This window comes from Bison bison, unplaced genomic scaffold (assembly GCF_000754665.1).
Source record: "Bison bison bison isolate TAMUID 2011002044 unplaced genomic scaffold, Bison_UMD1.0 scf7180017864325, whole genome shotgun sequence".
Lineage (NCBI taxonomy): Eukaryota > Metazoa > Chordata > Mammalia > Artiodactyla > Bovidae > Bison > Bison bison.
In genome coordinates, this window is record NW_011494897.1 from 1,901,470 (window position 1) to 1,917,117 (window position 15,648).

General features: G+C 39.4%; 1 protein-coding gene across 2 annotated transcripts in view; it reads left to right on the forward strand.

Moving 5' to 3' along the window:
- Positions 1-1,262: 1,262 nt before the first annotated feature.
- The window catches only part of BPNT1 (3'(2'), 5'-bisphosphate nucleotidase 1), a 25,568-nt gene continuing 11,182 nt past the window's right edge, over positions 1,263-15,648 (forward strand). For both annotated transcript variants that reach the window (XM_010853266.1, XM_010853267.1), the window contains exons 1-5: positions 1,263-1,651; positions 7,880-8,007; positions 11,153-11,257; positions 11,968-12,075; positions 13,471-13,519. In XM_010853266.1, the coding sequence (XP_010851568.1) occupies positions 7,888-8,007; positions 11,153-11,257; positions 11,968-12,075; positions 13,471-13,519 (382 nt within the window). In that variant the 5' untranslated portion in view covers positions 1,263-1,651; positions 7,880-7,887. The remainder of the gene's footprint in view (positions 1,652-7,879; positions 8,008-11,152; positions 11,258-11,967; positions 12,076-13,470; positions 13,520-15,648) is intronic.

A 15,648-nucleotide genomic window follows, 5' to 3' on the forward strand; every position in this document is an offset into this window, starting at 1 on the left:
TATAGAATCTAAAATATACAACAAACTAGTCAATAAAACAGAAAAGCAGACATAAATATAGAAAAACTAGTGATGGCGGGCAATATAGCAGCAGAGAGAAAAATGTTATTATGGGATTATAAGAAACTCTGCATGAAATTTTTGAAAATTGTAAAGCACTATAGAACTTAATGAATCTTCCTTCAATTTAAAAAACTGAAAAGAAAATAAAGCATATGAAACTAGGGCGAAAAAAGCAAAGGCCTGAGCAGATGGCTGTGGAGTCTTTCAGTTTTTTTCTGTTTGAGCAATGAGACTGTGGTCATGGATTATTTAATTTTAAAATGTTTAAAAATAAAGTATATTTATTAATATGAAGGATACCTTTAACAATGCAAACTCCCTGTTTCCTTTGATAATTTTTCTCACCCTGAATTCTACTCTGATAAAAGAGTGGGTTTGGCTTTCTAATGAATCAGAAAATTTGTCTTTAAATGGATGAGTTTAAACAATTTACCTTTATTGTTGCAACTGATACCTTTGCTATTAACTCTGCCATATTATTTTATTCTGTCATATTCTAACCATGGTGCCATGCTTTTGAATACTGGGAAGAAAAGAAAAAGAAAAAAAAACAGTGCTGTTTTCACCACAGGTCAGCTCTCCCGTGCACCAGAAATACAGCCTAAATAAATACACAGACAATTTTTGTTTTGGCTTGTTTTAACTTTCAGCATTGCAATAAAAATCGTAATTAGGTTGGGTTGTTGTTGTTGTTGTTTTTTCGATGCTTAAAAAAAAAAAAAACTAATATGATACATTCTACTAGGAAGACAATCTTCCAGGACTTATCATCAGGCAAATGAAAGTCACAGGCACTTTTATGAATCTGGTTAAGTGCTTAAAAAAAAAAAAAAAAGTAAGCGCTTGTAACACACTTCTGCATAAAATTTTCTTTAGGGGAGCAAAGGTGGGGGTGTCCAGGACGCCCAAGTGTTGGAGGTTACGCAGCTGGCCCGCCGCCGCAGGGCGGTATCAATAACCCGACAAGTATCTTAAGGATGAACTGTGCGCACAAAGTGGATTGGAGGGCTGCTGCTGCTACTAAGTCGCGTCAGTCGCGTCCGACTCTGTGCGACCCCAGAGACAGCAGCCCACCAGGCTCCCCCGTCCCTGGGATTCTCCAGGCGAGAACACTGGAGTGGGTTGCCATTTCCTTCTCCAATGCATGAAAGTGAAAAGTGAAAGTGAAGTCGCTCAGTCTTGTCCGACTCTTAGCGGCCCCATGGACTGCAGCCTACCAGGCTCCTCCGTCCATGGGATTTTCCAGGCAAGAGGACTGGAGTGGGTGCCATTGCAAGCCAGAATGATTCCTGAATTGTTAATACACCTTTCGTTTTGACTTCAGGAGACTGGCACCTACGTAGAGCTTGAAGAAAACCCGAAAGTGGAGTTTTCCTGAAGGTGGGGAGTCAGAGCCGGGGATGACCAAGTAGCTGTTCTGCGCCTGCGCCGAATTAGCCGCATGCTCAGTAGCCGAGGTAGGTTTGCTCTGCATCTACTGTTGACCTATCCCAGGAGGGTGAACGCTGCCCGGGACCTGGTGCCTGATAACGCTCTTTTGGTTACCCCTGAAGGGTGTTTCGTCTGACTTGGTCCCAGTCTTGTCACCGTAAGTAATTTTGTCCCCTTCGGGTCAGCGCAAGGGCCTTAGGCAGATCTGAGTAGTTTATTCGTCCTCTTAACTCCAGTCCTCTGCACAGATACGAAGAGATTCAAGGGCTTTATGTAAAAAATAATAATAATAGTAAAAATTACGTCAGTCAGGGTGCCTCTCCAGATACTTCAACTTCGGACCTAGATTCTTCAGTGTCAGTATTTTGATTATTTATCCATGCTATTATTTTCATGCCCCTGGGTTTTTTTATGGCTGTATATTGTTGAAATAACAAGGCAAACCTGGACGGAGTTTGCTGCTGCTGCTGCTAAGTCGCTTCAGTCGTGTCCGACTCTGTGCGACCCCATAGACGGCAGCCCACCAGGCTCCGCCGTCCCTGGGATTCTCCAGGCAAGAACACTGGAGTGGGTTGCCGTTTCCTTCTCCGTTGCGTGAAAGTGAAAACTGAAAGTGAAGTCACTCAGTCGCAACCGAGTCGTAGCGACCCCATGGAATACAGCCCACCAGGCTCCTCCATCCATGGGATTTTCTAGGCAAGAGTACTGGAGTGGCTTGCCATTACCTTGTAGAGACTGTCTTACGCCTAAAATTAAATTTCGTTAAATTAGCACACGTTCTTCCTACTGTCTTTTCTGGTTGTAGACTTGCTTGATATGTTTGGATTCCCTGAAAATGTAGATGTTAGTTTAAAAGGTGTGTATATTTTACTGCTCATAAGATTTTCAAAAAAGAGGTTTCGCCACTTTATATCCTTGGTAATAATGATCAGGAGGATTTTCCCTCACACTGTAGTGAACACTGGCCAAATTTTCTTACCTATGCCTGTCTTACAAATGAACAATCCTTTCTCATTGGTTTAGATTGCCTTTCTTTCATAATTAATGAAGTTGAGGGTTCCCTGGTGGCTCAGATGGTAAAGAATCTGCCTGCAGTGCAAGAGACTTGGGTTTGATCTCTGAGTGGGGAAGATCCCCCCCTGGAGGAAGAAATGGCAACCCACTCCAGTATTCTTGCCTGGAAATCCTGTGGATAGAGGAGACTGGTGGGTTACAGCCCATGGGGTCACAAAGAGTTGAACATGACTAAGTGACTAACACTTGAACATGTCATGATTCAAGGCTTTTACTTTTATTTTTCTAAGAATTGCCTATTATTGGTGTCATTTACCCAATTTTATTGGATTATTCATCTTTTGCATATTGATATATGTAAGTCCTTTTAACAAAAATTAGCTCATTTGTCTAGTACGTAATACAAATTTTTTTCTCTTTCTGTCACTGATCTGTTCGCTTACCGTGTTTTGGTTATACAAACGTTTTAATTTTTATGCAGTCAGATTTATCAATTTATTCTACAATGGATTCTTGGTTTTAGTCATGTTTAAAAGTCCTTTTCCAAATTTATAAAACATTTCACTCATGTTTTATTCTTATACTTCTATGTTTTCATTGTCTAGTCTTAAAATCATGGTTTGGTCTGGAATTTACATTGCTATAAAGAGTGCAAAAAATTCCAACTTTTTTTTTAGAAGATTAGCAATAAACGATGTTTTGCACAATTAAGTTTCCTCCGTGGTTTAAATTACAACCTTTAGTGTATTTGGATCTAACTCTGGAATTTGATGTCATTAATTTGTCTCGAATTCTGTCCAGGACTAAACTTTTAATTACTATAATTTTATATCATATCCTATTTTGATAACTGGTGAGGAGAGTATCTCTGCCCATTGCTTTTTTTTTTTTAGAATTTGCTCTGTTACAGTCAGTTTCCAAAAGAGAAATAAGCTTAGTATTTTGATAGGGAATTCATCATGTATTTTCAGTTCCTAATCTCCATATGTTCACCACATTTGTATTGAGTTCAAGAAGCCACTCCCAGGCTTTGGGAAGAAATGGATCATTTGATTTCTGTTATTTTTGTCCTTCTGAATGAGCCCTGTTAGCAACTATAAAGATTTCTTAAGTGATAGATGTTAGGTTGATTGCCTTAAATGTCATACAGTTTTTTTTTTTTCCCTGCTCTAAGTCTCAAGCCCAGAATGTTGTGGAAAAGAGCTTGAACTGTGTGCGATTCACCGTCATACTGGTTATCACTTTATATCCTCAGTCAAAATAACGTCGCAGAAGCTATAGGGATTTTTTTGCCCTTAACGCTGCCCTAATGTCCCTGCAGGATAGTCAGTAATGAGAACAGTCATCATAATCATGGTTAGCCAGCATTACTTAGTGTTTACCTTGTGCCAGGACTGATTTAATATTTATAACGACTCTATGTTACAATATTACTGTTAGTTCCATATTACCGCTTGAGGCACAGAGAATTTAAGTGGCTTTCCCAAGGTCACAAAGCTAATGTGCGCCAGAGCCGGGAATTGAACACAGGAGACAGGCTCCGGTGCCTGTGTCTTTAACCCCTTTTGTGTTGTTCAGTCACTCAGTCGTGTCTGACTCTTTGTGACCCCATGGACTGCACCATGCCAGGCTTCCCTGTCCATCACCAACTCCTGGAGCTTGTTCAAACTCACGTCTGTTGCGTCAGTGATACCATCCAGCCATCTCATTCTCTGTTGCCCTCTTCTTCTCCTGCTCTCAATCTTTCCCAGTATCAGGATCTCTAATCCCTGTACTGTTTTTGAGTGAGCTTTCAGAGAGACATGCTCACAAAACACAGTGTTTTAGGACCCAGAAGGTGTAAAACTGATAGAGAAGGAAGTACAGTGGATGTAATCTGAACTGCTGTAAGGAAGTGACGAACTTGCAGAAGGAGCTTTTTGGCCTTGCTTTGCCTTCACTTTTGCCATCAACAGGTAATTCTCATTTAGGGTGTGGGAGGGGACTTATCCTGTCTATAATAGGAAGGTCTTTTACAGGTTTTGCAATAATATGATTAGCTATGTTTTCTTTACACAAAGAGCCGAAACTCTGTTCATTTATTTAAAAAATGCTTAAGAGAATTACTAGGGCTTGGGGACAGCCTAATATTTTATCAGTAGTTCAGTGTGGATCAAAGAAGTACTTCAGAGAAAATAGTAGAAATATTCTCTCCTTTGCTAACTAAAAGTGATTTACAAGATGTCTTTATAAATCACTGTGCTTTACATCAAACCTGATTTTTTACATTCTTATAAAACTGGTATTTGTTTTAAAGGGTGATTCATAAGTATGGTGCACATTCATTTTCTGAGGAATGTAATAAGACAAAGCCTAAAGCTGTTCTTTAGAAAGAAAATACTGTGGCCTTGGCAAGCAGAAAAGCAAGTGGTTTTAGTCATATATGAAGCTTGCCAAGGCTGGGATGGTTACTGAACTGGTTCAAAGGTAAATGATATCTGTGAAAAGTTAGAACACTATACAGTGTGGGAAAATGATCCGCCTTTCATAGATGGCATTGTATAAAACATGGGGACTGAAAGAGCCCACAAGCACATTAAAATATCCTCAGTGGTTAAGACACCTGGGGAGTAGAGATCAGCTACCTGAAGACTACTTTTTTCAGCACAGAAAAAATCAGTTCCATGGCTGGTCATGGATATAAGGGAGTAGAGATAGATCAACGAAGTGTTTGCTAAATCCTTCTCCTGTTTTCTCTCTGAGTTATTGCTGAAGTATTAATAGTTATCATTGTAAAGAGTTTTTCCACATTAGTGCTCAGTATGCCAAGAAAATGAATCTAACCTGATTATAATGTAATAAGATAAATAGGATTCAGATATATAGAAACCCATTTTGTTTTTATCTTAGTTCCAGACAATTTCTATGTGTTCAGATACAAAGAAACCCATTTTATTTTTATCTTAGTTCCATACTGGTCCCAGTATGCTATTTATTACATCAGTTTCAGTTGTCTTCCTTCTGAGGGGTTTCAAATATTTCACATGTTTATTGTCTCAATTATGTTCATAGTCCCCGTGAACAGAACGTGAATGATAGAAAAAAAGGTGTCAAGAGGTTAAAAAGTGCATCAGATTAAACATGCAGTCAGAAATTGGTGGGAAAATGATGGCTATTGCTGAACTGAGGTTAATAATGTCCTTTCTATTCTGTGTTGTGTTCCCTTATTGCATTGAGATCATGGTGACTTGATTTGGTCAGAAGTGAGAGAGTTTTTGTCCCAGATTGGTTCCCCCTAGGCCTCAAATACAAGACAAAGTACAAGGATTGAGCACAAGAGATTTATTAGGGAGTATTGTCAGGATTCCTCATGGGAAGCGTGAAGGAACTAGGAATGAGCCGGCAGGCAGTGGGGGTGGGAAGCTGGGCCGTGATGCAGCCCCAGCTAAGGCTCAGCCCACCCAGTGGGTATTTGGAAGCTACAATGGCCCATTGGAATTGGGGCAGCAGCCCAGTTGGAATGAGCAGTGGCCTTTATGTCTGCCTGTTGACCAGTTTCAGGTAAAATGACCCTTCTCAGATAAATTCCCTAAGAAAGGTGGCAGCTAAAGGCCATCTGTGGACAGCCCTTTCAGCAAATGGGGAAGTAAGCGATTCAGCTTTAGAGGGGACGTGAGTAGTGTATTTCAGCATCAAAACCATCAATAAGAATGTACAGAAGAATGTGTATGTATATGTATAACTGAATCACTTTGCTCTACAGCAGAAATTAATACAACGTTGTCAGCCAGCTATACTTCAATTTTTAAAAGTCAGTAAGATTGCAGGATTTGAATCTGTATTTTCAAAGAGGAATATATTTGATCCTGGTGGTGGTGGTTTAGTCGCTAAGTTGTGTCCGACTCTTGTCACCCCATGGACTGTAGCCTGTCAGGCTCCTCTGTCCATGGGATTCTCCAGGCAAGAATACTAGAATGGGTTGCCATTTCCTTCTCCAGAGGATCTTCCCAACCCAGGGATCAAACCCTGATCTCCTGCATTGCAGGCAGGCAGACTCTTTACCGACTGAGCTACAAGGGAAGTCCCATACTTGATCCTAAAGACTGTTTTTCCATATTTTTTGTTGGGCCAGGGGCTACATGACACGCCTCACTTTCCCAAATGATTGGTTTTCACTCCTATGACCATGCTATTTGTTCTATTTGGCCGCTGGTGAAGTCTTAGTTGCTCAGTCCTGTCTGACTCTTTTTGATCCCATGGACTGTAGCCCACGAAGTTCCTCTGTCCATGGAATTTTTCAGGCAAGGATACTGGAGTGGATTGCCATTCCCTTCTCCAGGGGATTTTCCCTACCCAGGGATTGAACCCAGGTCTCCTGCAGTGCAGACAGATTCTTTACCATTCTAGTCACCAGGGAAGGCCCTGGTGAGAATGGTAGTAAATAACCAGCGGGTGAAATTTTATTTAATGTCTAAAGGAATATTCATTGGGTTTCAGAAACTAAATGTAATCACATGCAACCCCTCCCCTTTTAAACTATTAATACGTCCCACATAAGGGCTTCCCAGGTGGCACAGTGGTAAAGAATCTGCCTGTCAATGCAGGAGATGCAAGAGACTTGAGTTCCATTCCTGGGTTGAGAAGATTCCTGGTAGGAAATGGCAACCCACTCCAGTATTCTTGCGTGGAAAATTTCATGAACAGAGAAGCCTGATGGGCAACAGTCCAGGGGGTCGCAAAGAGTTGGATATGACTAAACACACATATACATACACTTCCCATGTACGCAAACGTCCCTTATGCTATTCATCCCTCTCTTGGCATTACTTGTTTTATAGACATTAGGTTACAGTATCTCACCAGTAGCCCAACAAAATATTAGCTCTCATTAGTGGAGAAGTAAATGGCAACCCACTCCAGTATTCTTGCCTGGAGAATCCCAGGGACAGAGGAGCCTGGTGGGCTGCCGTCTATGGGGTTGCACAGAGTCGGACATGACTGAAGCGACTTAGCAGAAGCAGCAGCAGCAGCAGCAGCAGGGCACAAAGTATATTTTTAGCCCCTGAACCACCTTTTAATGGACAGCATTTGCACATTACACACATCATACATCAAACATTTCACATGCTCATAGGCCTAAACCAGTTACCTCTATACCTCTTTTTCCCACCTGCTGAGAAAAAGAATACTGCTGAATTTATTGGGAGAGCTGATGCTGAAATGGAGCCTTTCCCCAGGTCTCTTTCAGTAGATGTTTATTAGAGAATCTACACAGTTAATTGAAACCGTCCCAAGGAAGAGCTCAATATCTACGTGTTGAATTGAATTCAGGTAAATGAAACCAGCAGCTGGTTTTGAAAGTAACAGAACATTTCTCTTGATTTCCCTTTAGGGCCCATCATGGCATCCAGTCCCACTGTGTTGATGCGGTTGGTGGCTTCAGCATATTCTATTGCTCAAAAGGCAGGAACGATAGTCAGGCGTGTTATCGCCGAAGGAGACCTGGGTATCATTGAGAAGGTACTGAAAGTCTCATCTCATTTCATACCACCTCCATTATTGTTCCTTGAGGTTTAGGTAAAAGGATGTACCAATCTAGACATACTAATAGTTGAAGTAGTCAGTGGCTTCCTTATGGAGCCTGCAAGACCCTTAGTTCAAATGGGTTCCATTTCTGCTCTGAATAGGGCTCCGGACTTCCGACATCCAGAGCTTTTATTTGTATGACTGGGTCTTCTGACCACTGTCCAGGTCCAGAGCACTGGAACCAAGCTTCATATCCTGAAATAATCTGCTTCAGGCAGAGTCATGCTGTCCTTAGTGAACTTAACATATTTGGTCAAATCTGGCATTTAAACAAGTATCCCTTATATTCAAGCTTTAGATTTTTTTTTTTCTTCATGGAAAAGAAACCTAAAGCAAAGTTTTTCTTTCCAGTATAATAACTAAAAACTTGGGTAAATTATCAGAAAGATAGTTTAGAATGGTAGTTGATTTTTAAAAGAAGTCTCACCCTGTATGTATTCTAGTTTAAAACATAATTTCTTCCACAGGATTTGTTATTTCACATTACAAATTTGACTTCTCATCATAATCTTTAAGAAAAATTGTATTGTAGTTTTACCAAAGTGGGAAAATTTAGGATATTATAAACATTTTAATGGTTTGAAATAGAGATGTAGTTTAAACACTCCTTTATGATAAGTCAAGCATCTACTTAAGGCTACTTATATAAAAAATAAGGACCTTATATACAAGTAAAAAAAATAAAACTTAGAAATAAGTTCCTGTGAACTAATTATAAGATTTTTAGCATAACTGCTTTTAAAAATTAAGACTAAAAATCACAAGAACAAGTAAAATAAATCTTATTTCTTTTTTTGATAGATTCATGGGCTTAATAGTATAGGAAAGAGATATATAGGGTATTTTGATCTTGAAGTCAAAATTGATTTTGAATCAAACTTTTAAAAAAATATTATAGTACCTCATTTTCCATTTTCAGAAAGTACTCAAGTTTTTTTATAATACATAAATGACATCTTCCATCCCTTATCCTGAACCTTGGTTAATGTACTCATAACTCTGAACAATGTCAGTTACCCTCCAGTTCTTTTTCATTATACACTTTCACCCTGGAAAGGGGTCATTGGTGACAGATCAGAGGATTCTGCTCTTGACTGTCTTTGTCTCTTTAGCCATTAACTTAAATACAGTATAAAAAATTTACTGAATGCGTATTTCCCAAAGTGTTGTTAAAGAGGAGGCTAAAAAAAAGGATGCTAATCAAATTTGTCAATAAAAATGAAGCTGGGAGGGCTAGTTAATGTATTGGATCACAGAATAAGTATGTGAAATAGTTGCCAACTCTGAGAAAGATGGGCCAAATTCAACAAGATATTACAATAGGAGTAATTATAGAGTCCCATATTCTGTGTTCAAGTACTTAGGAGTGAGTCTGATTCAAATTTGTTTGAAAAAGAGGTTTTAGTTGATCACATACATGCTCAATGACAGATTAACAGTGTAAAACAGCTACTTTAGAAGGCTACTGATCTTGCTATCTTGTCTTTCTTATCATTTTCTCTATTATGAAACATAGAAAGTGGAAAAAATTAGCAAAAAGTACAAAATCATCTATCAGGCCACCACTGCCAATATTTTGGATCATATCTTTGCATATTTTCCCCTTAGCTTCACTTACTTTGTTTAAATTGATTTTCTGTTGTGATTATATTAGATGGGCCACTTTGTAGTGTATAGCTAAAGAGTCATAGCAATACAGTGTTCAAGTTAGAAAAAGAGATAATAGGGACTTCCTAGGTGATACAGAGGCAGGACTCTGCACTTCGAATGCAGGGGGCGCAGGTTTGATCATTGGTCGAGGAACTAGACCCCATATGCTGCAGCTAAGGGTTAGCTTGCCATAGCTAAAAGAATTTACATGCTGCAACGAAGATCAAAAATCCTCCATGCTGCGGCTAAGACTTGGCACAGCCAAATAAATAAATACGTATTTTTTTTAAAAAGAAAGAAAAGATAAAAGATAATAATGTCCCTGTCCTCTCTACTGGTCAGATACTCTTGGTACTTCATATCCACTTGTTGACACCTCATTTTAAAAGAGACAGGAAAAAATCAGATTTGTCACACAAAATATCCAGAATGGTGAGGTCTGGCACTGTGTCAGTAGAAAGAGCAGGAAATGTCTTACCTAGCGAGTCTTTGGGATAGCTTTCCTCATAGAGTTGAATAACTGTCATTGTGTCTTTCCCTCTGAAGCAGTGCTGTCTAAACTTGACTGCTAAGTGAGTAATCTTCAATTTCAACAGACCTTTCTCGTAGTTTCATTCCACAGTTATTTACAGAGCACCTACTATGTGCCAGGCACAGTTCTTTAAGAAATAGAACAAAGTTCTCTGTCTTTGCAGCCCTGCATTCTAGCAGAATTGTTCTTTGCATTGAGATAAGCAGCAAACTTCAGTGTTGCAGAAAAAAAATTTGATTTTCACAGTCATTCCTTATCTCATTACAAAGTATTACCAAAGTTCTTCCTGTTGAAGATAATCTGTAAATCCACCTAAACAGGCATGTATAAATTGTGACATATCCTAACTGGCTGAAAACAAGATAACAAAGTGGTCACTGTGTTTTACAAGTGTGATTTTATGACATGTGGATTGAGTTGAATGCCATAGGTGAGTTAGGTAGTAAATATTACTGCTGTTCACTTTCATATTTTTTATAGTTTAAAAACAAGAATTTTGAAATAAGAAATAATCATTCTGAGGACCTCTTGAATTACTAGAATTAGGATTCGTGACTGAAATTTATAGAAGAATCCATATCAGAATACTGTTAACTGCCTTGAAAAATGTATAAATTTCCTGTCAACCTGCTTGAGCAAAAGATTAATGTAGAGATCTGATAAAAGGAATTTGTAAGCTGGGGCAGAAAATGTTCTAAATAATTTAAAAGTTCGTTTCCAAACTTTAGCCACTAGAAGTCCCATGAGGAAAACCAAGCCAAGAAATTAGCTGACTCATATGATGTTAAGCTCCATCAGTCTTAAAACAGACTGCAATTTAAATGGATATAGATAATCACATGAGACATCAAAGAACAACTCTATTAGTTCTGCTAAAATGTACTTTCTTTGTTGCAGACCTGTGCAACAGACCTGCAGACCAAGGCTGACCGATTAGTTCAAGTGAGCATATGTTCTTCATTGGCACGGAAGTTCCCCAAACTAACAATTATAGGGGAAGAGGTAAGACTTGTCAGGGATACCATGTTTTTTTTTTATCCCTGTTCACCATATGGATTTGTAATTGTCACTTTGCCATACACTACTTTTATGATTGCAAGCATTGTATTTTTGTGTTTTAACGTAAAAATAGCTGTGATGTTCCTTGAACTTTCAGGCAATGTCTGCTTTTAATATTTTGGCCTATTTCTAGACCAGATGTCTCAGTTCTTGACCATAGACAATGTGGTTACGCTTGTGACATTCAGCATACAAAGTATAAGATGAGCAGAATTCTCCAACTTTGAAATAAAATGAGTTTTGTTGTTCCTGGTTTTTTGGTGGTTTTTTTTTTTTTTTCAGTTAACATTTACTTGCCTATTTATTCAAAGACTAACACTGTGAAGGTGAAGGAGTTGACATCTCATATATCTGAGAGTAAGACATAGCTGATATCAGAGCCACTTGTGTAGATAAATGTGTAATACTTAAACGTTCTTTTGTTTTTAATCTTTTTCCAGGATAATGAAGTTAGGACCCTTTGTAATCAACTTTGATGAGCCATATATGATTTGTTTTTGCAATTTTATTCCGTTAGTTTTAAAAGCTCCAAATAGAAATGGTAAACAGAAAGAACTAGTGAAACTTATGATGCTGCGTTACTTGTTACTGAGACAGAGGGTATTCTGTAAAGAGCAAATAGCTTCGGTCATCACCAGTATTCCCTGCTTTAGGATCTGCCTCCTGAAGACGTGGATCAAGAGCTGATTGAAGATGGTCAGTGGGAGGAGATACTGAAGCAGCCGTGCCCATCACAGTACAGTGCTATCAAGGAGGAAGATGTATGACCCATACTATTACTTACCTCTCTGTTAATCTTCTGTTTTTGTTGTAGTAAAGGAAATAAAATCTGCCATCATAATAAAAAGTTGGTAGTTATAAAAAACAGGGCAACCAGGAACCTGAAATCTTTTAGAGCCAACATAGAAATGTCTGGCAACCATACGGGATGTCTCACCTGTTGATTTTGAGTTCATTTTCTCATTCTGTTGATTTCCTCTTCACTCTAAAACTGTTACTAAAAATACATTTGGGGGAATTCCCTGGTGGTCCAGTGGTTAGGGGCTCTGTGCTTTCACTGCAGGGGCCCAGGTTCAATCCCTGGTCGGGGAACTAAGATACCACAAGCTGCATGGTATGGCCAATAATAATGATGATAATGATAATACTTTTAGGAAGAAAATCTAATTTGTTATTTAGTAGATTTGATAGTAAAACTTTTCATGGGTAATTGGAACTGGAAAGTGATGAAATGGATCACTGCCTTATATTTTTGGAAGGCCGTAAAAATTACGCCCCTTGCTCTTTATAGTTGTTTAAATTAAATCTGTGACTTCAGATAGCTATCACACTTCTTTAATGTTCGCATTCTAGTTTATTTAACACACATTCGTTGAACACATACTATGAGTAACGTGCTTTGTTCTGTGATACGGAGTATGGAAAGAAAAGACATGATGTCTTCCATCAGAAATATGCCCTCATAAATTCATGTCAAGTGTTGTAATTCTAGTGGTTCGTGACTGTGTATCCTGAATCATATTGAAAGTCCTAAGAAGAGAGGATTTCTTGTCTATTCTATTTCAGTCTTATAAACAATTCATTTTTCTTGGCCGTATATACGCTGTGTCCCTAAGATAGTCCAACTGTCGTTATTTTTTCTAAATCAGCATTTATATATGAGGAGTATCCACACAACACATTTTTGCTGCCACTTTAAAGTTTTCCTTGTATCACGATCTGGAGCTCAGGATGTTCATGGCAATGTGTTGTAGTTGTTTAGGTGACAATAAACTTTTACCAGTTCAGCATTTTATATTTAAAAAAATTTTATTGAAGAACAGTTGATTTATAGTGTTGTGTATCTTTGATTACAAAATACTTTTTTTACTATTTTTTTTGATTATTACAAAACTGATGACGTTGGCTTAAGCCTCCCATAATTTCAGAAATGAAAAAGATAGTTTTTAGTTTATCTATTTAAATCAATTTTTTTTTAATTTCTGGTTTTTTTTTTTTGGCTGTCCTGTGAGGCTAGCAGGATCTTAGTTCCCCAACCAGCAATCAAACCTGGACTCATGGCATTGGAAGTGAGAAGTCCTAACCACTGAACCATCAGGCTATTTCCACTTTTTAAAATTTTTATATGCTTAATTTGGACATGTTCTCTTTTTTAGCTTGTGGTCTGGGTTGATCCTCTGGATGGGACCAAGGAATATACCGAAGGTTAGTATCTCTTCTGTATTTGGCTTTTGTATCTGTGTTTGGCAGCAGTAGGACTAGTATATGACGTCCAGTTCAAATACCAATCCCCCCAATACAACCAACCCGAAGGTCCCATACACAAGAATAACTGACATTAAGCCAGTGTAACCAAAGAGACTGTACTGAACCCCCAACTTTATTAGGTAGAAAACCAAGAGCGTTGCTGTACTGCCTTACTCTGCCAGCATCCCATGGTGTGCATGCCTCACTCCCCTCCTCTGAGAACTGCTGTCTCACTTCACAGCATCACCTCTAAAGATGGGTTTTGAAACATAGTGCAATATTTCTCCCTCCTGAAATTATCTAAGATCAGCAGACTTAGAAAGCAGCAAATTAAAGTTGGCAACACTGAAGTGAAATGGACCAGGCTCAGAGCCAGAGTGGTAGATTTTAGGAGCACAGCATAAGCTTAGATTCTTATTTTTGAAAGAAAGATTAGCGTGGGTTTTCTTGTATCGGTTCTCAGCTTCATGGCTTAAAAAAAGAAAATGTCTCATAATCACTAGAAAAAACTTTCTCTGTCCTTAGATGAGACACATCTACAAGTGAATTCTGTAGTGTGTATGTGTGTTTTTCCAGAAAACATCTCTATAATCCATTGAGAAGTAGGAGAGCTCTAGACAGTTTAAGTGAGTATAAGAGCAGCTAACAACTGGTTCAGATCTCAGCCCCCACGTCCAGAAAGTTTGATTTACTAGCTCTACAAAGGAGCCTAAGAATCTGTATTGAAAAAATTGAGCCCGTTCATTCTAATGGCATCTTCCCTGGTGGCTCAGATGGTAAAGAATCTGGCTGCAATGCGGGAGACCTGGGTTTGATTCCTGAGTCAGGAAGATCCCCTAGAGAAGGGAATGGCAACCCACTCCAGTATTCTTGCCTGGAGAATCCCACGGACAGAGGAGCCGGGAGGGCAACAGTCCATGGGGTCTCAGAGTTGGACACGACTGAGCGACTAGCACTTTGTTGCACTTTCATTCTGATGCTGCTTGTTAGTTCATCGTCCACACTGTGAGAAATCTTAATTTAGAGGCTTGAAATACAAATCTTGATGGTGATCCTGGAATTGAGAGTGATGTAGCAGGCAGAAGTGAGTCAGATGGTGATGGTGGGGAGCGCAGAGGAATCTAATGATGGCTGTGGAGTTATGGCTGATTTACTTAATTGGTTTACAGATTGTTACTAATGAGACCATGTGTATCAATCAATTTAATTAAGTGGCCATAGTTCCTACTCCTGTCCCTGGTCAGCACTCTCTTATAATTTGTGTATTTTGCCAAAAGTAGGTTTAATCAAGGATGCTGCTGCTGCTGTTGCTTAAGTCATGTGCGACTCTGTGCGACCCCATAGACGGCAGCCTACCAGGCTCCACCATCTCTGAGATTCTCCAGGCAAGAGTTCTGGAGTGGGTTGCCATTGCCTTCTCCGTAATCAAGGATCAGTCAGTTCAGTTCAGTTCAGTCGCTCAGTCGTGTCCAACTCTTTGCGACCCCATGAATTGCAGCACGCCAGGCCTCCCTGTCCATCACCAGCTCCCGGAGTTCACCCAAACTCATGGCCATCGAGTTGGTGATGCCATCCAGCCATCTCATCCTCTGTCTTCCCCTTCTCCTCCTGCCCCCAATCCCTCCCAGCATCAGAGTCTCTTCCAGTGAGTCAACTCTTCACATGAGGTGGCCAAAGTACTGGAGTTTCAGCTTTAGCATCATTCCTTCCAAAGAACACCCAGGGCTGATCTCCTTTAGAATGGTCTGGTTGGATCTCCTTGCAGTCCAAGGGACTCTCAGGAGTCTTCTCCAACACCACAGTTCAAAAGCATCAATTCTTTGGCACTCAGCTTTTTTCACAGTCCAACTCTCACATCCATACATGACCACTGGAAAAACCATAGCCTTGGCTAGACAGACCTTTGTTGGCAAAGTAATGTCTCTGCTTTTCAATATGCTATCTAGGTTGGTCATAACTTTCCTTCCAAGGAGTAAGCGTCTTTTAATTTCATGGCTGCAGTCACCATCTGCAGTGATTTTGGAGCCCCCCAAAATAAAGTCTGACACTGTTTCCCCATCTATTTCCCATGAAGTGATGGGACCAGA